The sequence below is a fragment of the Watersipora subatra genome, chromosome 4 (assembly GCF_963576615.1).
Source record: "Watersipora subatra chromosome 4, tzWatSuba1.1, whole genome shotgun sequence".
In the NCBI taxonomy this organism is placed as follows: Eukaryota; Metazoa; Bryozoa; class Gymnolaemata; order Cheilostomatida; family Watersiporidae; genus Watersipora; species Watersipora subatra.
In genome coordinates, this window is record NC_088711.1 from 24,711,218 (window position 1) to 24,736,145 (window position 24,928).

At 34.9% G+C, this 24,928-nt stretch overlaps 2 protein-coding genes across 2 annotated transcripts in view; one reads left to right on the plus strand and one right to left on the minus strand.

Moving 5' to 3' along the window:
* Positions 1-2,087, minus strand: part of LOC137394078 (E3 ubiquitin-protein ligase rnf213-alpha-like) — a 159,964-nt gene extending 157,877 nt beyond the window's left edge. The window contains exons 1-2 of the mRNA XM_068080796.1: positions 2,030-2,087; positions 334-641 (exon numbers count right to left, since the gene is read on the minus strand). Coding sequence (XP_067936897.1) covers positions 334-641; positions 2,030-2,087 — 366 coding nt within the window. The remainder of the gene's footprint in view (positions 1-333; positions 642-2,029) is intronic.
* Positions 2,088-4,954: 2,867 nt separating this feature from the next.
* LOC137394079 (protein FAM200C-like) lies at positions 4,955-6,472 on the plus strand. The gene has a single exon (XM_068080797.1). It carries the CDS (start codon positions 4,955-4,957, stop codon positions 6,470-6,472), a length of 1,518 nt encoding a protein of 505 aa, XP_067936898.1.
* Positions 6,473-24,928: the final 18,456 nt, after the last annotated feature.

The following is a 24,928-nucleotide window of genomic DNA, read 5'->3' on the forward strand; positions in this document are numbered from 1 at the left end:
TTGGCAGTTAACAAATGGAACCATAGCCCTATCTTATAGTAGGAAAAGACAGAATTATGTAAGTTTGTGTGAGCCAAGGGAGAGCTACTGTCAAAATAGGTCACAACTGTTTTGCTGTTAACAGCAAACAGCAGCATCCTTAATTCCCTTAGCACTGGTAATGGTTGCTGTTCAACTCATTTTGCTCTCTATACAAATCTATTGCACTGATAAATACAAATAGATAATCTTAGATTGATACTATCAAGGAGTAAAACAACTTTGTGCGACAGTCAAAGATCTAGAGAAGCAAGCAAAGCTATGCTGCAGCAATAACTAGGACTGAGGCATTACCTTTTGAAGAGCTTTTTCAGCATCTCTTTTTGCTGAATAATATCCTGCATCCTGTGTAGACATGAATGCAGAGAACACTTTAAGCTGCCGAGAATATATGTTTCCCAACTGTTCAGTAATACTTTGAACACTTAGACCATTCACAAAGTGATGAATCCAATCAGGCAAGATAGCCTGAGCTCCAGCTAACAAATCCTTGTACCACTGGCTGTCACTTGCAAATATGAAAGATTTGAAATAATCGACGATTCCACTTTTCTCCTCTGGACAAACAGCACCATCAAACACAACACCTTCTTTGCTAATATCTGAAAAACAAGCAAGTTTAGTTGGCCAAACTAAACATATTATGCTTCCAATATCTTGATGAAAAATTATTATATAGCATGAACGCGTCATGCCAAAATTAACACTCCTTTCCACTTCTGAGACATATAAACTGCATTACGTTGACACATCAGTGTGTAAGAAAACCTCATCAGGGCAAAGAAGAACTATGTTACATTTGTTCGTGCAAAGATAATTGTATTTTAATTTGGTGATGTAACATGTAGCAATCTGGAGTAAGTATAAAAAGCCAAGATAGCTAATAGCATCTATGCATACAAATTAAAAAAGCTGTTACAGTTACCAAATAAAAGCAGCAGAAAGAATTTCAAAACCTTGTTATGCACAGTCAAACCTCAATTTCAAAGTTAATCCATTCCGATACTGGCATTATATGTTAAAACTGCTGCATATAGTCAGTCAGCCAAGGTAATTTATCATTCAGTTTTGTTTCTACTTAATTTAAACTAAGTTTTGTAACTATAGAGTTATGTAAGGAAGTTTGTAGATTCCATTTCTTATAGTTTGCCCCAAAATCTGTTGCACCTTAAATAATTATTTGATTCAAGACATTGACATTTTATTAGCGTAGCCAGCGCAACAATATTTATATATAATCCATTGAAATGTGATACGGTTTGTTATGAATATTGCCCAATGAGCATCAATTTCCGGAATAGGCAAACTGATGAAGAAAGTTTGAAAAAGTCGTGATTGATGCATTAGGATTGATTGATGATCTAAATGACTGCTATAATTGCTACTGAGGCTTGTTGCATTCATCTTGAGGGTAGCTCATCAAAGCCTGAAACTGTATCACGATTGACAACACTTAAAATAAACAAGATAAAAGAATGCTCTAACAGATGGGCTGCTGTTTCTAAACAACCTGAACATTCCCTTGCAGTCAAACTGCAATACACTACTCTGTCAACAGATCATGTGTGCTATCAGAGTTGTTATTCTAAGTATACTAATGTTAGTAAGATTGAAAAGGCTGAAAAATCACATCTAAAGAACTCATCAACTGTTACATTATTAGAGGTAAGATAAATTGTATTATTATCATTTGATGGTGTAGCTGCTGTATATATTAAATTAAAAAATTTATTATAAAAAATCTAGGAAGTTTGTAGACTAGACAAATATAATTTGTTATTGTAAGTAGCAGCATGTGAACAATTGGCATGTAGAGACTGAAGGTTACATGGGCTGCTGCTAATTATCTTTACATATACATGTACTAGGCCTGTACCCAACAAAGCACTTATCTTTTCTTACGAGTATACTTAAGTTTCCCAATGCGTCCCATCTTCTGATGAGAAGAAAACTAAAAACTCTGAAAGTGAACCAACTGCCAAGCTTTTACGCTCTAGCTCGACTGTGAGGGCACGTCGACGAACCTCTGTTCTTGATCCTACTTGCATTATATGTCAATGGTTGGGAAAGTTCATAAAATCTAAGCGTACTCACAAAAGGAAATCGGAAGCATTATCACAGACCCAAACTCTTACAGCGGGTATGCCTATATTAATATAATTATATTTTTGTACTAATCTCTTGAAATTAATAGCTTGAATCTCCATTAGTTAATGTTTTACAGTCTTAACATTTTAATTAATTATTGTCAATGATCTTTTTCCATACTTTATTATTTAACTGGATTGCAGGACTGCTGAAGAAAGCAGCTGAAATAAGAAATGATCATAGAATCTTGATGTATGTAAGAGACGCGGATCCTGTAGCCTCCGAGGTTTGATATCATAAGTCTTGTTATCAAACGTACACCAACTTTCTTCATTATGAACCTAAAGGTGGAAGGTATATTAAATACAATTAATCTCTGTGATTAAAAAAACATTGCTTTTGGCATGCTCGTTACTAAATGAATTTTGTCACTTCTGTTTTTAGCACTCTTAAATGTATGTATTTTTCATTGTTATGTTAAATACTTTCTTACAGAACCAAAAGATTTTAGTAAGTACACTTATTGTATATAAATGTACGTTGAGTGGTGTGGTCTAATCTAAGCAAGTTAATCAGGAAACCGATAAGCTAGCAATGATATAATTTACGCTACTACGATTTCACACTTTCTGTTTGTTGTGGTTTTGGATGCTTCTGGTAGATTCTTAACCATGTTGGCGGTAGATTCTTAACCATGCTGTTGCACCTAATGGGATGTAATATAACACTTGCTTTCTGGCATATTAGGTTTGTTCATATGTAAATTCAATCAAACGATTGTCCACCTTTTGCAGACATGAGGATGACGAGCTGTATAGATCATTTTTTGAGTCAGTTGTGAAAAAAAGAATAATAGAAGGGAAAGAGTGTTTCACAATGACTGATCTAGTGGCTTTATATAACAAGCGTAAAGGCCCGGCCACACGTAACGAATTATTCGTTCAATCTGACCGAATTCACGAATTTCACAGAATTCACAGATTTATTCAGCCGAATATCACAGAATCGTCTGAGCTGTCCATGCACACCGAATTCGTCAATGAAACGCTTTTAATTAGCTAACCAATTTTTTTAGCGAGCACGATTTTAGTAGCTTTGACAAGTGGTATAGTCCAAGACACGTACGATGACACACAATAAAAGTATCAGCGCGATATGACTTGATACATATGATGCAACTGCCTATATGCGCTAGAGATAGCAACTGTTTTTGCGACGGAGCTTTTGCTGCATAAAAAGAAATTATTATTATTATTGAAAAAGAAACAATTTATAGCTTCTAAAACATCTAAAAGAAAATACTGGATACATGATGAGAAGTTCCTGCCATGGTGAACCAATGAGCGAGAACCAACAATAGCGCATATAGACAGTTACATCGTATGTATTCGGTGTGCAAATTGTAATTTTATGTAGCAATAAGCGAGTGTTCTGTGCTGTGTGCCTCATGCAGCACAAAATTTAGATTTTATTGTTTTATGCTTCAGGACATAAAACTAAGCTAAGCTAAAGTATCGACTTCGTAAGCAGTTGAACAGATTGGTCTTTTACAAGCCTGCAAACCAAACTCGATCTGAAATTGTCTATGCTGAACTGCTTCACTGTCTGATATTGTGGCAGAAGACAATTTTCGACTAGCCAGATCATCAACAACTAATGAAGACTCTGTAGACTGTAATCTTAGCCAGTCGATACTGTCTTCAGCATCTAATGTAAACAGAGAACTGTATTATAGTGGTCTACACATAAGAAATGTCATAGAAGATTCAACAAAGGAAGAATTTTTCTCATGGCCTCCTACACCTGATGAATTTTCTCATGAACAATGTTTAATGACGGTTCCTGTTGATCTTTTCAATATGATTGCTACAATCGTTGGAGAAAATGACGAGCCTAACCCTGACAGCCATGTTGAAGTCTCTAAAGATGTTCAGCTTAAAATATTGTCAATATGTCAGGACATTATTTACCTGCACTCTAATGGAAAGAAACCTAGATCTAAGTCTCTGGCTTTAGGTCTTACTTTACGTCACATGACTGGCTCTTCCGCTATTAGCAAGCTACTCAGTGGACTAGGGCATAGCTGTAGTTATGACACATCTGTACGAATGGAGACAGCATTTGCCATGAAAGCTGTTTCTGAACATCACGATGGCTTTATACCACCTACGTTTGCAAAGCATAAATTTGCGTTTCTAGTTTTCGACAATATTGATTTTGCAGAGGAGACATTGTCAGGCCATGGAACCACTCACCACACAAATGGCATATTAGTACAACAAACAGACGAAGAAATTGAAGCTACAGCTTCTACAGCTACAGCTTCTACAGAAGTCTCCATGGATCACCCTATCTCTAAACGATTTAGATCATTTTTGCGTGCTCTCACTGATATACAACCGTATCATCTTGGGAAGCGTCACAGGCCAGAGGGTATATTAAAGTATGCTGAAGACTCACTAAAGCGGTAGTTCTTAACCAGGGGGAATTCCTCCCAGGGGGGAATTTTGGGGGGGAATTTGGCAGTTTGCCAAAGGGGATTTCCGTGGCACCAATTTTTCTTATATAAAGGGCAGCGAGGAGTGAATGAATTTCAGTATTTTCAACAAAGCCAAGATCTAAAATTGTGGAAAAGCTAAGGATTGCTACACTACTTGCATATACATACCTGCAATATTAATTGTTCAGTTACCGATTTGGTTTGCATAAACGTATAACATTTTGACAATTTGCTCTGTAGCCTAACATATGTATGATGTTTTGCTCATGTAGATATTGAAGGTATTCAAATATTTTGATTGCATATCCCATATTGTAGGTGTTAGAAATGTCAAAGACAAAAAGACGAACATATGATGATTCTTACCTTAACTATGGATTCACTTGTATGATTAAAAGCGGCATCGAAGTACCACAATGTGTTTTGTGCATGAAAGTGCTCGCTAACGACTCCAGGAAACCACATCAACTTAAGCAACACTTAAGAAATCAACATGCAGAACGCATGGATAAATCAAAGCCGTTCTTTGAAGCTAAAGAGAGAGAACTCAAGCGGGAAAAACTGGATTCCACTGGCAGCTTTCATATCCAGGCACAGGCCATTACCGAGGCATCCTATGCTCTGTCTTACCGTATCGCCAGAGATAAGAAGCCACACACTATTGGTGAAACATCAGTTAAACCTTGTCTGCTGGAGTGTACTAAGATTATTCTCCGAGACACAGCCGCTCAAAAGATAGCTGATTTATCCCTCTCAGACAGCACAGTGAAATCGAGGATCGATGATATGTCTGCGGACATAAAGAGGCAAGTAATTGAAAAGATCAAGTCATCTCCCATGTTCGCCATTCAACTTGATGAGTCCACTGATGTTGCTAGCATTTCACAGCTGATGGTGTTTGCGCGCTATGTACACAGAGAGACAATTGAGGAAGAATTTCTGTTCTGCAGTCCTCTAACAGAGACCACCACAGCTGCTGATGTTATGAACCTAGTTTCCGACTTCTTCAGCAAAGAACATCTGGACTGGGGCGAACTAATTGGAGTTTGCACTGATGGTGCTCCAGCCATGCTTGGCTGTCGTGCTGGATTTGCACAGTTGGTAAAAGAAAAGAATCCTTTAGTGGTGAGTACCCATTGCTTCATTCACAGACAAGCACTAGCAGCAAAAACTCTTCCCAAAGGATTGCAGGAATACCTTTCTTCAGTGATTAAAGTAGTAAACTTTATCAAAGGCTCTGCCTTGCAAACACGTCTCTTCTACAAGTTATGCGAAGATATTGATGCTGTGCACTCATCACTATTGTTCCACACCAAAGTTCGATGGTTATCAAAGGGTAACATGGTTATGCGTTTTTTCAATCTACGAACAGAGGTCAATGAGTTCTTGAAAACTCATAACAAACCCAAACTACTGGCTTCAATGCAGGTGGAAGGCTTCCATCAGTGTCTTGCTTACCTGGTTGACATATTTGGTTCAATCAATGAAGTGAACACAAAGATGCAAGGCAGAGACAGAAATGTGTTGAATGTAACTGATAGTATCAATGCATTCAAGGACAAGCTCAAACTCTGGGTGGAAATACTGGCTACTGGGAATGTAAGAGTTTCATTTCTAGTTCTGCATTCATTAGTTGACAAGAAAGCTCCTTCCGCTTCTTTGCTAACCGACATAAAGCATCACTTGAACAGCTTGATAGCAGAGTTTGATAGATATTTTCCAAAGTTAGATCCTAGGACAGAGCAATTGATGAGCCTGACCCGAGACCCTTTCAGACGCAATGTCCTCGAGATTTCGGAACAGCTTCAGGAGAAGTTTTTGGAGCTGACAAACAACTCTGCATGAAAAGATGACTTCAAGGAGCTATCAATAGAGCACTTTTGGGTTCAGGCCCAAAGATTGTATCCCAACATAAGCCTGGCCGCTTTCAAGATGCTCATACCATTTGCTTCCACATATCTTTGCGAGTCAGCAGTTTCAGCAATGCTAACCATAAAGAGCAAATCTAAAAACTGTCTGGAAGTAGAAGCTGACCTACGGTGTGCCCTATCTACAACAACTCCTAACATCAAAATTCTGGTCAGCTCCAAACAAACACAGAAATCGCACTAGTCTGCTAACTGTCTTACAATGATAGATATATTGAGTTTCAATATACATTCATTTTTAATATTCCATGTAAATATGACTGTAATAAATGCATATATACATATATATACATGTATATATATGTATATAGGTTGTATATGTAAATAAAGTTCACTATCTAGTTGCAGTGCATTCTTTGAAGGAGTTGAGAGGGGGGAATTTCTGTCTTTAGGTTTGGAAAAGCACTGCACTAAAGGAAGCCAAATTACGTGTTGACAAAGCTAGTGCTAAAGACTTGTTTACGTTACTAGAGATGCATTACAGAAACATCTGCTAGGAGTCAACTACCAGGCAATCATCTGGCAGCTATCTTTGCCTGCTAAAATTAAACCTCCATCTCCTCATGGCTTTGGCTGGATATTGCAGGATGAGAAGTTGGATATTAAGTGGATGGAAAACCCTACTGCTCCACCCAGTCTAATGCAGACAGTTTACTGTTCTTGCAAAAAGTCTGCCTGTCAAAGTGGTAAATGTTCCTGTAGTAACTCCCAACTAAAATGCACTGACTTATGCAAATGTGATGGTTGCAGCAACAGTGATCAAGATTGGACAATGCACAGCATGTTTCCAGTGACTTTGAGGAGGACTTTGATAATTTTGATGACTAAGTAAATCTGTAATTAGGCTATTTTTTTTATTTTTTGTCAAATCTACATCAAATTTTAGTCAACATTTATTATTTTCTAAATATAGAATTCGAAGTTGTCCGTCTTGTATTACATTCAGATAAGAAACAATTCTACTTTTGCTACAAAAGAGGTAAATCAACAATACATGTTTGCATGATATAATTTTAAACATAACTTGATTGTTATGCACATATATTATAAAGATAGTAACAGCCTTTCTCAAAATATTTCTTTTTGGCACAATAGGGACAATTATTGCAAATTGGCCAAACTTTAGCGGATAACAATTTTGGTAATAACTCGAAAACGTGCATAGAAATTTTGGGGCAAAAGTTTATAAATAAGTTCCTTATTATATAGAGAATGTTTTTCCACTATCAAACTTTAGTTTAAATGAAGTAGAAACGAAATTTTATTTCTAGTCACTTTTCTGCCATGTGGCTGACTGACTAATATTGTAGCAAATGCCTTTATAAGAATATATTTTATGTTGCTGAATTTGTTCTACAAATTAAATTACATCAATAAGTACTTTGAAGTAACTTCATATATCATGAAATCGAATGCATTTTCTAAAACTACCTACTAAATAAAAAACCTTGACTATCTGTACAAGTAAACACTAAATTAGAACATGAAACATTGGTAAGAAGACATTTTTGTTTGTGCATTACCTTAAACCATAACTGCCACGTACAACTTTTATCGTTTATTCTAGGTAAGTCAGACACACTGATTCCAACTTTGTACTCAAAATAAAGATTGGTCCACTGACTTTCAAATTCATGAAGGCTTTTTTACAGCGTTTCAATATCGGTCTTGAAAACAACACAATCGGCACAACAAGCCTGCCCATAAATATGTGATGTATGCTAGCTTTTTAAAAATGGATGTTGGGGATGTTTAGTCCAATTTAGAATGAGAGAGGTGGGTGTCTTAAAACCCATTATTATCTAAATTCAGCCATCAAAATAATCTCAGTCTGTTATGAAAGGTAGATAAACTATTTAAGATTACTCGTAGCTTGTTACAGGATGTTTAATAGGCTGAACGCCAAATAAAATTAGCTCAAAAAAGCGTGATAACAACGTTATTTTGTGAATCAATCAAATCAATCAATACGTGGCAATTATGGTTTAAAGATACGTGAGCAGTAGTGTAGACCCGTGGTAGAATGAGTGATGAAGATATACAGCACAATATTTTATAATTTAAACTAGTTATTTACAAGTGGTAGTGCAGATATAGTCAACTGAATTTATACATATTTCTATTATTTAAAATTTTTTGTTGCAGATGTTTTACTTTTACAAACTGAAATTTTTCGATAAATTGTGGGCCCTGTATGCTACATAATACATCACATGTCCAGTAAAATATTTGTTCGAATTTTACACCGTATTGTAATGGCAGGACGCTGAGACAAGAGCCGGCTGCCCAGCCGACCCCAAGGCCGACACCACGAATGAACTAAGTGCCGGCACAGCAAGAGATCTGACCATATATGCCAACTCAGCATACCGAGAAAGGATAGCCAAGACCACCAAAAGACAGAGACGATCGATGGGTAGAGCCAAGCTTGAGACCACGCATATATAAGGAGGCCAGAAGAATGACAAGATCAGAGATCGCTGGCAGTCTTTTGCATGTTGTATGCGCAAACAATGATCACATTTCTATATATACATGTATATATAAATCTCAGTGTTTGTCTTTTTGTACAACCCTGAGTCCAGTTATAGCAATTAAAATCTAGCAATGAAAAATTCTCTTGGCACTGGATTTGTTCTCGGGATCTCCAGATCTAGAGGTAGTGAACTTAACCATTGAGCTATACAGAATGCAATGGGTTCATTGGGCAAATAGTCATTACATCGGTTAAGATACTTATGCTTGAAGCGCTTGCTTCAATAACTTCAAATAACTAGCACCGTTGATCGGTGCTAGATACATGTACATTTAAGATTTCTTCTGTGCTACTGAGTGTCACATTAGATTAAAAAAGCATGTGTTTCGGAGTTGGTAGTCGTCTAGTATGTATTAGTGTCGTATGTGCGCTATGTGCTGTGGTATCCCGTGCTTGATTATTGTAGCAAACCGAAAAATCGGCAGTTTCATTCTCATCATAAATAGCAATAGCATTTTTAAAGGTATCAACTTTTCTCAATGCCAAAATTAAAAAAATTAAAGAAATGGCATATTTTGAAATTCAGTAATGGCAGCACTTAAACAGAAAAGTTGGTAATTTCTGCTTTAAATACACAAACTGCTATATATTCAATCTTTAATAAACCTATCATTTGCTTATATTTTATAATTTTGTACAGAATTTGCTTATTCAATTTAAATATCGCAGCTTAAATTCATGCTGAGCTCTAACAGTTATCTGTTTGATTAAAGCCCTATAACTAAACAAAAGTACAGTGCACCCTTAAAATACGATTACCCTGATATAGGATTTTTTTCACCTTACAAAGTTGAACATAGTGAGGGTTTCACCTCATCATACAAATTTTATTTCCTCATACTAATTCAAGAAAATTTTCGTCGAAATAACAAAGACGCCAAAATGTGGTTCTCCAAAAACATTTTCACAACGTTTCAAAGAGACATGACTGATTTCTCTCAGATCAGCCTTCCACGTGGGAAATTTTGTGAAAAGTATGTAAGCGAGAGCAAATATTAATTTTTAGCGTTATACTCATATTTACTATAAACTTTTATTCAGCATACGTATATAACTACAAGTATCTATATTTAATTTGTTAGCTATGGAATCTGGGACCAATACAAACGTTACAAGATGAAGGAAGAAAATGATTTCCATGACAAATTCCATGACATAAATAAACAGGAAGAAGGCGCCCGTATTGTTAATGTTGCCAAGGAATATGGTCGCAACCGAGCAACAAATGCAATTATTATTGAAAACAAGAAATCCATTAAAGCAAACACAGGGAAGAGCTTACGACTGATGACTTGAAGGAGTTGGAGGCCATGCATGAGATCAGCATTCAAGAAGAGCAACAATTTAGTGGTGACGAGAAAGTACAAGAGACAGAAAAACCTACATCGGCAGAAATCAAGGAAGCTATAAGTTGGTATGAAAACCTTACTAGATTCATTGAAAATAAGCATCCAGAAAAGGTTTTCACAGGCCGTGTTATGGATTATGTTAATGAGAGGTGCATGAGCTATTTTAGAGAAACTTTAATGACTCGTCAGAAACAGACTTAATTGAATGGATTTTCTTCAAAAGAAAAGTGTCAAAAAGCACAAATAATAACAGTGGATCTAATAAAAAAGTTAGAGATGAAAACCCCCTGAAGAAGTACTATCAGATTAAGCTTTTTAAAAAGAATTTTTAATTTCATGTGTTCAATTTACTGATGTAGGCTGGTACATAAAAACAATACTGTACAATGCATGTATAATGTATATCATTATTTATGGTCTTTGTGTGGCATGTTTTTCATGTTTTACGCATTTCATTTTATGTTTTATTTCATGTTTAATCATGCTTTATTTATTTAACTTTGATTTTATGTTTCATTTTCTTGTTTAATCATGTCTTTGCAGGAGGGCCTGTTTTCTACTACATAAATACAAATCATATATGGTATGTAACTCATATATAACTAGCTACTCAAGATAGTCGACACATCCACATTACCTTCCAGAATTTTTTAAAGCCTTGCCCTCTAGGGTATAAATACGTACAAACCTTTGTATGTATGGTTACATTGATTCTTGTGCACATTTCATACATGACAAACTACAATCTTCTCTGGATCTTTTTTATAAGCGTTAGCTAGCTAGCAATTTTCTGCATTGCACCAGCATTTACAGTGTACCAGCAACCATCATCTTCAATAAATGATCAAGTAGGCTATCTTCTACATTGCACCAAGTTAGCTTGTTTTCTTCGAAAATTTTTTGCACCAGCAGGAAAGCTGTGTCTTCCTGGCTATTTCTGCTTTTCAGGACCCAAAAGTGGTAAACTTTTTCTTTTAAAACCAATAGAAAAATCGGAGTTGCGATCCCTTCAACAGGACTAGACAACTTCTTTTAGCCTGCTAAAAACTCCATTTCGTTACATATTAAATTTATTTGTAAGTTTACTGTAACATAATTAGCATTAATATATTTTTGGCTCTTCTCTGCTCTACTCGCTACATGTACCAGCTTAAGTCACGTTACTCCAAAGGTATGTAAGTACTGTATAGTAAATAAAATTTCATTTTTCTTTTCAATGGCCATTAAATGGTCAAGTGTGCGAGAGGCCGCTTTTGAGAACTACATCGCTCGGCCTTTCTTGTTGAATTAGGTTGAAAAATGTTTTAACCAGACACGATAAACGTTATAGTGAAAGCAAAGACAGAAACTGATAAATGATAAAATTTTAATGATAACAAGTTGAAATTCAATAAAATAAGTTGAAAATACATACAAAAACGTCTTGAAGGGAAGAACTCCTTACCGTACGTACTGCATTTGGTACACACATTATAATATTGCATTTTATTGCATGTTATCACCACTAAAATACCCTAAATACAATACAGTTACTGTAGGTAACTATAGTCACTAAAGTTAACATGCTATTTTGTTATTAATTTTCAATATGTACATATTTTTATAAAATTTTGATGATTTTTACCAGGGGATAATTGCATTGTATAATTGCAATGGTTTCTATACCCCTACATACGAATGTAGGATTTTTTTTCACCATACGATGCCAACCCTAGAACGAATCAACATCGTGTCCTGAAGGTGCGCTGTACGTTGTTGTTGTAAAATTGTTGTTTTTGTGTCTCAGAGCTCCTAAGACTTTTTGACTTTCAGTAACGCTGTGGTGGTGAAGGCTGGTTGCAAAGGGGAGGTTGTTGCTGCTAACAACTTTTACGTGTGCTTACATTCTTAACTTTTCTGAGTTTGGTGATTTTGAGAATAAAAACAGAATTTTCAAAATACAAAAGATGGCTTGGTGCAAGTAATGATAAGTTAAGGAATCACTGATATTGCCAATAATCGACAAAGGTAGCACTCACTGGAAGGCACATCAAAAATGCTTGAATAAATCAATCATCAGGATTCCAACTTGTGCAACCTATATTAGGTTACAGCCACACATTCAACAGATTTTTATCCAACGATAGATAAATTACACATTGTTGTGTAACTGACCTGCTTCTGTCAACACTCTGTTCACAATCTGGTGAGAATTAGTTCCTGGTATCCATTCAAAAAAACCTTTCTCTTCTGCGCCGATGAAGTACTTGTACTGAAAACAAGCCTTGTTCAAGTCCAGATTTGTAGTACCACTCCAAATGTTGTTACTGCAAAAGGTGGATTTTATGAAAACTTTCATTTGAATTGCACAGCAAGAGATATTACAGTATATTCCCATATATAAGCCTACCTAGCAAATAAGCCATCCCTAGAAAAACCAGCCCTGAAATCAGGGTATTTATATGAATTCGCATATAAGCCAACTTTATAAGCCATAACACGTCGTACATACATAGTAGCAGAAATGGGGTGACTTTTTTAGGCTCAGCACAACACATTTATGCATAATTGCAACATTGCATAATTAGACTATCATGGATCTCACGCTAAGCCTAGTTTCGCTTAGCAAAAGCACGTTTTTATAGGTCCTTCTTCGCAATGACCACACATTACAACTACGCAGGTTTCACAAATTGCAGATCGATGGACTTATGATGATTATCTATTAGACAATTGCAGAAGTGACAGTAAGTTTGGTTTGGTTTGATTTTTATTGCGTAATAATAACATGACAATATGAGTAAAAAAAATACACAGAGTAGCAATAGGACATGCCAGATAGCCAGAGGCTAGAGTATGAAATTCAAATGAAAGTATTTACTGTTAATACAGACGGTTCCCAACCTACAAACGAGTTACATTCCGAACGATTGTTCGTAAGGTGAATTTGTTCGTAAGTTGCTTCAGTGCTATATTTTGTATTATAATTTATGTTTAAGGCCTATATGAGTATATTGAAGGTTTATATAAGTATGTTTAAGGCTTGTATAAGCAACCTGTATTGGTTTGTACTGAAAAAAATATTTAATAAAATGGAGATAATACTTTAGTGGACGCCGGGCCAGGACACTGCATTTCTTATTTATTGTATGTCTTGTCCTTTTTTATTATATTGTCGTTTTAATCATTATGCTATCACTTATCGTTGTTGTCTTATTTTTTTTATGTGCTGTCCTTTTATTATATCGTTGTTTCACTCGTTATGCTATTGTTATATCTGATATCCCGTCATAACACTATCACTGGCCATCACTTATCGTCACTTATATTGTTGTCATACCAACGCACTAGCGGTCCTATTTATTCACCTTGTTAGCCGGTGTTCTTACCGTTTGCCGTCAGCCGGAACAGTTGATATTATTGTATATAAAGGATCACGCTCACTTAGTTGATCAGAGCAGTAGCCGTATGCTCCTCGCCTAGTGAAATTTCCTTCGCTAATAAAAAGCTGAATGAAACTACACGCACTCTCTTATCTTTATTTATTATTCTAGATCGTGACAAGTAAAGGCCGGCAAATTCCTTTACAATACGTACAGTAAAAATAAAAAAGTTCTTTGCGCACTGGAGATACGTTCACGCACTTATGCGCTGCAACGAACTGGGCAGAGAAAGGTGGATGCTGGGTTGGGCTTCTGAGTAGTGCCTATTTCCGCCGCTAATACGTCGGTAATACCGTCGGTATTAGCGGCGGACATACGCGCAGACCTGTTCGTATGTACGGGTTGTTCGTAACTCGAATGTTCGTAAGTAGGGAACCGTCTGTAGTAATAATGTAGAAAGCTATTAAGCTATTATAATAGCGGTAACTATTGGTAGCAGTAATTAAACCATAACTGCCACATACAACTTTTATCCTCTTTTCTAAGTAAATCAGACACGCTGATTCCAATTTTGTATTCAAAATAACGATTGGTTCACTAACTTTCAAATTCATGAAGGCTTTTTACAGCGTTTCAATATCGGTCTCGAAAACAACACGATCGGCACAACAAGCTCCACCCATAAATATGTGACGTATGCTAGCTTTTTAGGAATGGAAATCGGGAATGTTTATTTCAATTTAGAATGATAGAGATGAGTGTCTTAAAACCCATTATTATCTAAATTCAGCCTTCATAACAATCTGTCTTTTCTGAAAGGTAGATAAGCTATTTAACATTGCATATTTAAAAATATGCTCACAAAAGCGCGATTACAACGCCAGCTTGTGATAAAATCGTGCTTTATTGAACTCATTTTTCTCGGCGTTCAGCCTATTAAACATCCTGTAACAAGCTACGAGTAATTTTAAATAGTTTTCTAAAACTATTTAAAATTACTGTTATGTTTACTATTTAAAAACTGTTATGAAAAGTAAATCTACTTTTCATAACAGATTGAGATTATTTTGAAGGCTGAATTTAGATAATAATGGGTTTTAAGACACCCATCTTTATCATTCTAAATCGGACTAAACATCCCGAACTTCCATTCCTAAAACGCTAGGATACATCGCATATTTATGAGCGGAGCTTGCTGTGCTGATTGTGTTGTTTTCGAGACGAATATTGAAACGCTTTAAAAAAGCCTTCATGGCTTTGAAAGTTAGTGACTAATCTTTATTCTGAGTACAAAACCAAAATCAGCGTGTCTGGTTTACCTAGAAAAAAACGATAAGAGTTGTACGTGGCAGTTATGGTTTAACTTGTCAACCATGGCAGCATGAAAAGGACAAAAAGTGTCCGAACTCATTCTGCAACACATTCGTGGCTTTTTATGGCATCTGATGACGTAAATTTTATGCAAAGTAACTTGGAAAAATGTTATGACAACATATGCTTCAATGACATATATTTGTGTTGCCAAATATTTAATTGTCTCCGTAAAAAACTATTTGATGGCAAAACAGTTGATGATAGAGGTAACTATTATTGAAGAAGCAGTGTAGGACATTCGTTCCTGTTACGGGTAAATCAGATATTTCTATATTTATATGTGAGAACATTCAAGTGACAAAACGATAACCAAACTGTAATGACTATGTCAGAAAAATAAACGGATTCCGATGTACGGCAGCTTTTTGTTTTTGAGTTTTTAAGAGTTTGTAATTACATTTCCACATATTTTGCACCTACAACACAGCAGAGTAAGACATGGTGAATCTTTTGATACCAAATAACTGTAATGTGAAATTTGTTGCAAATCAAAATTTAAACATTTTACCATATATTGAAATACATTTCTAGCAAGCGTTTTAGTAAATGTTAAAATTCATTGAACAGTCTCATCAGATATTTTATTGAATGTTAGGTTATCGTGGTTACATGGACCACTCAGGGCAAGCAAAATTTGAGCAAACCATTTATGATTGTGCCCACAACAAGAGAAAAAAATTATTTTGGAGTGCTTTACAAGCAAGCCATTATCTGAATTACCTCTGAGTGGCTGTAAAACCGTGATAAATCGTTAGGTATGCCAATAAAGCACAGAGAAAAAGAAGCTGCACAATTATTCAACGATACCTAAAGAGGGTGATTGATGCGGGTGATTGACGCGGGTGATTGACGCGGGTGATTGACGCGGGTGATTGATGCGGGTGATTGATGCGGGTGATTGGTGCAGGTGTTAGTGTCGAGTTTACCTAGCTGAATGTCACTATTTGGAGGCTCACTGAATGTTATCTTTTATCAGAAACTCTATTCCTAGCTTTGGACAGACGGGCTGACAGACAGATACCAACCAGTCTTTTTATACTGAAATGTATTTTTGTATTGCTTTATTTTAGATACATACATTTTGTTCTTTCTACCATAGACCTTGCTGTCTAGAGCAAAGGGAAAAAATTGATTTAAATTGACATTGAAGGCATGCGCTTCCGTTAACTTAACGTTAAATTACCATAATCAAGAACCCTAAAACAAGAGAAAGCAATAAGAAAAAAAAGCCAACCAACAGTGACTGTACAACCGACAGTTACTGTACAACCAACAGTTACTGTACAACTAACAGTTACTGTACAACCAACAGTTACTGTAGTCATTCAAGTAAAAAATTATGATTAGTTTTTTGCCTTATTGAAGGGCCAGAGGGGTGAGTTTAGAAAATCTTAGAACAGATAGGGCAATTTACATGTATTACGTGTGTTTATATAACGTAAAATCTTTATAGTGTAAACGTTCTCGGAATGGATTATTTACAGTATGTTGTAGAAGTGTCTACCGTACTATACTTGTACAAGTATGTACGCATAACATTTTATGAGCATTAGTAAGTAATCAACAAAAATTATGTTTTTCGTGGCATGGAAAAACAAAAATGAAAAGACAGAAATCCTGAATTACTTAATGAATAGAACAAGGGTTTTAAGATGTGGTAATCGAATAGTATTGCAGAAGAGTCAGGCTAGAGAGTTGTAGGTTATAGTAAAATAAGTTCATTAACAATAAAAAATGCGATATGATGGTGGATGTAGTGTATCGGTGTCACGGAGTAGAAAAAAATGTTTATCATATGTGTAGAAGCATAAATACAAATATTCTGGGCATAGTTCACACAATAATTTGAAACCCGTAACACAAATGAGCAAGTTTAGAATAAGGTAGCATGTTCAAAGACTATGATGATTGGTAAATGTGTTATGAGCTGGAATGCGTGATCGGTAGTACACAAGCCAAGTAGTATAGAGTGTAAGAGAAATATCTTTTTCTGCTGTGAGTGTGTCAGACAAGGAAATATCCACTCCATTGATGATACTTACAAGTTTAAATTAAAAGAGGACCACAATTAACACAAATAACAACTCCAAAAAAACTTTATGAAGAAATGGCCCAAATTGAGCAATTTTATCTACTAACCGTTCACTCATAGACACAACTTCCTGCCAATCACTCTTTGGCATCTTTCCCCAAATTGCAACTCTACGGTCAAGTTTGTCCTTTTCCATCATTTTCTTGATTCTCTCAGATAGTACGGCTTTGAATGTGACTGATCTTGATATGACACAGCTACAAAAATTGATAATCAGACTTGGTTTTTATGAGTTTATGGTTTTTAATTGTTTCACCAATGATTATTTTATAAACATAACATATACCAGCTGTAATCTATTTTAAAGCATAACTGTCACGAACAACTTTTATCGTGTTTACTAGGTATATCAGACACGCTGATTCCGATTTTGTACTCAAAATAAAGATTAGTCCACTAACCTTCAAAGTCATTTAGGCTTTTTCAAAGCGTTTCAATATCCATTTCGAAAACAACACAATCGGCATTACAAGCTCCGCCCATAAATATGTGACGAAACCTAGCTTTTTCAGAAACGGAAGTTAGGAATGTTTAGTCCGATTTAGAATAATAGAGATGGGTGTCTTAAAACCCATTATTATCTAAATCCAGCCTGTAAAATAGTTTCAGTTTTTTATGAAAGGGATATAAACTATTTAAAATTGCTCGCAGCTTGTTACATGACGTTTAAATGGGCTGGACGCCGAGAAAAATGAGCTCAAAAAATGCGGTTTTATCACAAGCTAGCGTTGTTATCGCGCTTTTTAAATATGCAATGCTAAATAGCTTATCTACCTTTCAGAAAAGACTGATATTATTTTTAAGGCTGAATTTAGATATTAATGGATTTTAAAACACCCATCTCTATTATTCTAAATCAGTCTAAACATCCCTACGTAACTTCTGTTCCTAAAAAGCTAGGTTACGTCACAATTTTATGGGCCGAGGTTGTTATGCCGATCGTGTGTTTTTCGAGTCCGATATTAAAATGCTATAAAAAATCCTTCATTACTCTGAAAGTTAGTGGCCTAATCTTTATTTTGATTACAAAATCGGAATCAGCGTGTCTGATTTATCTAGTAAATACGATAAAAGTTTTACGTGACAGTTATGGTTTAAGCCAAGTTCTGCTACTGTGATTAAAATTAAAAACCATATTGTATGATATAGCAATTAACATGTTTTGTAGTTTGTTGTTACAACTTGATAACGTGGTACACTGCAAGGCAACATTGAATTCAACTTGCATACAAATATTTTGATGAACAGGGGCTGGGGGATTTAAAAACAAAGTCATATTAGAAGAGTAACATTAGTCTTTTGATTGTTGACAAAAGGTGCTTTTGACTTGTTATCAGAACAAAATCTCCTTCTCAAATGTAAAAGAAAAAGTATCCCAGTTTATTGAAAATATTCATAACTACATTTTGAGTAACGCATTTGGTGTCAAAATAGATTATTAATTACGATTGGGAAATCATACAAAAAATAGACTACCCTAAGACACTTATATTTCGCTAGTATTTAGTTTCGTGAGTAGCATAGAGAGTAAAATTTTGATGCAACTTAATTTTGCAACTCTGATGAGTGCGAAAATGATGTGAAAATAAATGCAGTGGAACAAACATAATTAGATTTCTTAGGTTCGGTTCACCAGTAAGAAAAAATTTTTTAATTTGGTACTAGTTTGTAATTGTAAACCGCAGGTAGAATTGTGTGGCCGAGATCGATAATGCAATTTGATCGATTGCTGCCATTTTTTTCTTGGACTATCAATGAACAAAGCTATTTAATTCCGTGTTTTCGCTTGTTTGTTATGATAGTTTTGTTTCGCTCATGAAACTTTCGCGAGAGGATGACTCCGCGAAAACGCGAAAGTTAGATGAGGCGAATATATAAGTGTCCTAGGGTAAATAGTTCTTTGTAACTAATTTCTAAAAAGCTCTACCCACATTCAACCCCACATGCATAAACAATGTATGATAACGACAAAGATATTTGGTTTGCTCAAAAACTTCCGTTTACAACATGCATTTTTAAGTCTGAATGACGATCAATATGATACAGATTCAACTAAGCTAAAATAAACAGATAAAACAAACCACTGTAATTTTAATCACCAGCAGCTGTAAAGCCCTCAAACATATTGTAACAGATGGTTGTGAGCATCACTTGACTATATGCATTGTTACAATATCATTATTTGGATAATTTGCAGAAGATGAGGCACAGCAATAAAGTCTAATTGACAGCAGGCAGCTTTGTTTTAATTCACTGTAATCAAAATAGAATTGATTTAGAAGATAAAACTTTATCTAAATTACTAAATACTAGATCTATAAATCTAGTAAATATCTAGATTACTAAATAGCATTAACTTCGAATGCTCACCAAAATGCAAGGACTAAATTGGAATCATTAGCTCAGTATTCCTAAATAATTCAGCGCCGTGACAATTTGTTATAATCATTTCATGTCACCTGTGCAACAGTTCTCAAAATTCTAAGAGCAAAGCTTGTAACTAGTCAAATTCATATTATTGTTTCATTAATGAAACAATAATACAATGAAACATCTGTAAAGTTAATACTAAGAATAACGTAGCACCTCCTAAACTTTAGCTGATCTAGAGATACAAAAACAACACAATATTGCAAGTTTGCACTGCAAACTTATTTATGAACTAGAGACACATTCAAATTAGTTTATCATTACGCCGAGTTTCAGATTCTTCAAAATTGCAATAAAAAAACTTTGAACAATTCAAATGGGTACAAAGTACCTATAATATAAAACAACCAGAAAGATATTTTGGAGGCATTCTGTGAGTGGAACAAGTTACATTTATTCCACTCACTGAATGTGGTAGTCTTAAATATAAGCACTACAGTGGAACTTCTACTTCCAAAATTAATTCATTGTGTAAGCCATTTTGTAAGTATAAAATGTCATTAGTAAAACCAATTTTACTATGCAAATGCCCTAATTCAATCCAAGCCAACATAAAACAAGGACATGATATTTGTATGAAATCTAAATACATGTAGTAATTAAAACCTATAACAAATACATGCTAGAATTATATTATGATATTAGTACGCAATGAATGGAAAAAAGAACACATGGAAAGATCAGAAAATAACGAAAACAATGTTTGTTTACTTTTGGCGTTGGCCGTTTAGACGAGGCTACGCAAAGATCACAAGGAGTGAAAAAATGACTGTCAAAGTAGGTAGGTGGGTGTTGTGTTGCCATGGTTTTGTTTTGCTCAGAATAAATGTTTCAAGCAGCCAAGTAAAAAGATTATTTATGTCACCAAACTAAAAAAAACTGTCATACAGAACACGCAAACTTGAATTGCTAGAACCTAAAGTTGTCTTACCATTTGCATTGCATAATAACTCCAAATTATACTAAAACAAAACATTGTCGTTTACCGACTTTCGCTAGCTAATGAAGCAGCCATCTGCGTTGTACGTTGTACCCACAGGAAGCAAACGGGCCAAAATAGAAAAAAAACAGGCCAAAATACGAAGCAAACAAACATGCCAAATTACGATAGGCTTTTCATATCTAGAAAAAAAATTCATAAGTCGAAGCAAAATTTCTATCAAAAGATATTTCGTAACTTGAAATTTTCATACGTAGACTTCTACTATAATATGTAAGGGTTTCATCATACAATGTTTGTATAATGGTCACTGGCCAAACTGAACTCAAGTGAGAGTTATCATCTCTAAGTATTAGCAACTAGAAATTCCCCTGTCATACAGCCCCCGACCACAGTGATGTTGGAAAAAAGAAAGGGAACTGCTGGTTGAGAAATACAATATTAGCAGTCAAATGGCACTGCAGTGCAATAGGATAACTGCAATGGTAGCTGCAATGGTAGCTGTAATGTACTGGGTGTTATTAAGTACAACAAACAGCAATAATGAAAGGAAAAGATTATATGTTTATATCTCTCCCCTGCAATAGGAGAAATGCAATATTAGAAGTAAAATGGCAAGCTACTGTGTAATATACACAGTTTGAAAGTCGGTTGTGTTGAATGTAGAATGGTTTTGATAGCGATCTGTAACAGAAAGCGAGCATCAGCATTCACGCGTCTGGAAGTTTTCTGCAAACTGGAGCAACATAAAAAAATGTTCTCGTCATAAAGGGGCATTGTAGTTCGGCCCTAGCTTGTACATAAGTGTAAAGAATTTCAGCTAACGTTCTAAATAATTTAATGAAACCTTCAGTAATTGGACAAAAAAAAAACATAGGCTGATAAACTGAGTACCACAATTTCGTACCTGTAAATCGGTCTATGCCTCAAACAGTCTACGTTCATTACAGAAACCTTTGGACAAATACATTCGAATGATTATTCTTATAATTAAATCTTATAATAATTTTATAAAATCGAATAATTATTCTTATAATTAAATATTTTTGCAAGATATTAAAAATGGAAAGATATTAGAAACCTTCGGCAATTGGACAATGCCATAGACTGGTGAAATGTGCACGGTTTTCTCGTGAAATGCTTCTGACTTAATGGTTCTACTCTCGGTCGCACGGCTTTATCGGTGTTTTGTTGGCCGGTCTTAATTTTGATTAAAAAAGGCTTGTCAGGTTTTAATTGCGATTTTAGGCCAAATTAATGTCTAGTTATGTATTATCCGATCAGATGGGTAAGGTTTAGGATATTGTCTACAAATTTCAAAGACTTGGTAACATATTTAAATAGGTTTATATGTGTTTTGTATCGTTATTATACTTAAACGACTCCATTGAAAAATGGTTAAAATTGTTGATGAGATTTCGGTACAAGGGTTTGCGACAGTGTTGAATAATTTTCGTGAGTTGTGTGCACATATGCATTTATCATAAAGCTCCCAAACAATCGCTTCGTTCGTGTTTGGTCGTGGGAATATTGATGGATGTACGTAGATTGTATGCAACCATAATTGAGTGTTGTAATTCTTATATATTTTTATTTATTATTTAACCCTTTTGCTGACAAAGACGCATTTATGCATTTTCTAAGGTCGAGTGCCGTAGACACATTTTTGCGACTTTCCCAGCAATTGCGTTGTAACTTAATTTTATTATTCGTTGACAACATAACCCACGGTCTTTAGGACTATTATGAAATTGACAGTGTTGTCCGAAGATTTCTCTATAAAATTAGCCTAAAACAACGAAGCAATTTTAAATTTTTGTTTGAGAATTTCCAACGACTTTCCCAGCAATTGCGTTGTAACTTAATTTTATTATTCGTTGACAATATAACCCACGGTCTTTAGGACTATTATGAAATTGACAGTGTTGTCCGAAGATTTCTCTATAAAATTAGCCTAAAACAACAAAGCTATTTTAAATTTTTGTTTGAGAATTTCCAACCTAAAAACAAACATTTTTTGTGTAAGTTTTGTTAAGTACCGCGCGAGTCAGAAAACAGGTAATTAGTTTATGTTGATGACATTATAGCCAATTCAGATTCAGATTTCCATGATTATATAGATAATTAAAGTAGCAGCACTGTCTCTGATAGTGGTGAAATTATTAGTTTTGTAAGAGTAAGGAACATTATGGAGGATCGTTTTAGTTTCGCAGCAATCGCAGCTTCACATAGCTTTATCATAGCACAAAGTATAAATACATTGAATTTTTTGCAAAGCAACTTTGATTAAAATGTTGGCAAAATAAAATATGTAAAACAAATGTTCTAGATAATGTTTGAAATTGAAAAAATATCGTATACATATCATGAAGCAATATCGGTAATTTTCGGTAAAATGACTGGCACTAGGCCGATAGCTGAATTTGTACATGGTTGGCAGTGAAAGGGTTAATATCATTATCGGCTGTTAGTTTTTTTTTGGGTTCTTTAAGGCTAAACAGAACCACTAATGGTAACTAACAATACGTCATCTTTTTATACTCTAAAACCATCATGGCTCATTTAATAATCTTTGAAAATTGGCAATTTTCTATTAATTTTATGTATGCAGCTATTAAAATTACTTTGCCATTTTACTACGCTATGACGATTAATATAACTAGTTCAACTATAAATTCAATATTCTCTCTTTAGAATACATAATCACCTCTCAAAATAACGTTCATTGTTAACCTTAGAACAAAATGGTAAATATCTTGATCAATTTAAGAACCAAGTGCATGCATACAAATTTGTGTGCATTACAAAAAAACATCAAATTGAATGATCTTTCTTTTATCGCATACTTAAACAACACTTGAAAAAGTTTTACTGTCAAACTATGTACAAAATGTTACTCAATTTGTAGCATGTAACAAACAACTTTCAATTTGCATACTTAAATCTGTTTAAAACGTACCAATCCACAATCTACAGCGTTTACTGTATCAATAATTTTATAACTAATTGTATGAAAGACTCTGGATATCACTTGGAGCACCCCATGTAAATTTTTTACTAATTTTTTGAATCGCCTTAGATCTGGTGTTTGGGGCCTCTGAGTTGTTCATGTAACAATGGTGATTATTATATCTACTCATATTACCACCTTGACACTTGTGAGCTCTGGCTGCCAGTCCTTGAAGACTGATTAGTCTTAGATGATTTTCCATCTTTTTTCTGAGGTACTGGTTTTTGTAGCTCAGTAAAAGGTAACTAAAACAGACATCAGTGCTCTATCAGTAGAAGCAGGACAATTGCTGTTAGCTAAAAATAACATTGAAGGGAATATACAAGATATATGAAATACTTACAGGGTCAATCTGCAGCTTTGCAAATATGAGATCCATCGTTGGTGACCACTTATTGAAAACATTTCTCATTTGATTTTTCTTCTCATTCAGCGTCTTCTTTGTATGCCGCGTAGATTTGATTGAATCTTGCTTCAAAATATCCTTGTAGTCATTGTGAGCTCTCTGAACAGCTGCATATGCTTCGTTAAAGTCTTGCTCCTCCTTTGGGCTCAGTCGATTTTTTCTATTTCCTTCTTTCAACTGTTGCAGCTTGTCTTTAAGTTTTAAGAAAGCATTCACCACATCTTTTCCATCCTCAGTAGATGCGTCCATCTCTACAGGATAGGGTTAACTGTATTCAAGCATAACAGATTACTAGCAACTCATTGTTCCAGTAGAGATTACATAATCACTGATATAACAAACATTGCAAAAACGACTTTATTACATAGATTTAAAATTTTCAAAAACCATAGTCAACTGTTTCTGAATAAGAGGTTGTATTAACATGCGTTTTTAATAGCAAACATATCAGGGTAACCAACCCTTATGAGTACCTTGTAATTTAAAACTTGACAGCATATGCCTTTGATTAACCAGTTAACTTTTGTTTACGATTCATTAATATTGATGCTTAAATGTGGCAATCAAAAATGAAGCAATCAATTAGTAATCAAAAAGGGGCCAATATGAAGCTTCTGCTTGCAATCCATCATTTTTCGTGTCGAAAAACTGATTTCATTGACAGCATTCACGGAGAAACTTACTGAAAAAGCTATCAAACTACTTGAATCGGAATAATTTTTGCATGAAGAAGCATCAGCAAGGTTGGAATCATTAGAAAACACGATGAAAATATTAAAAAATAAGATTAAAGTTGCAAGACCTAATGATTTAGACAATTCCATATCATCTTACAAATTACACCATGAATGTTTTCTCTGTCTTTCTAATGCTG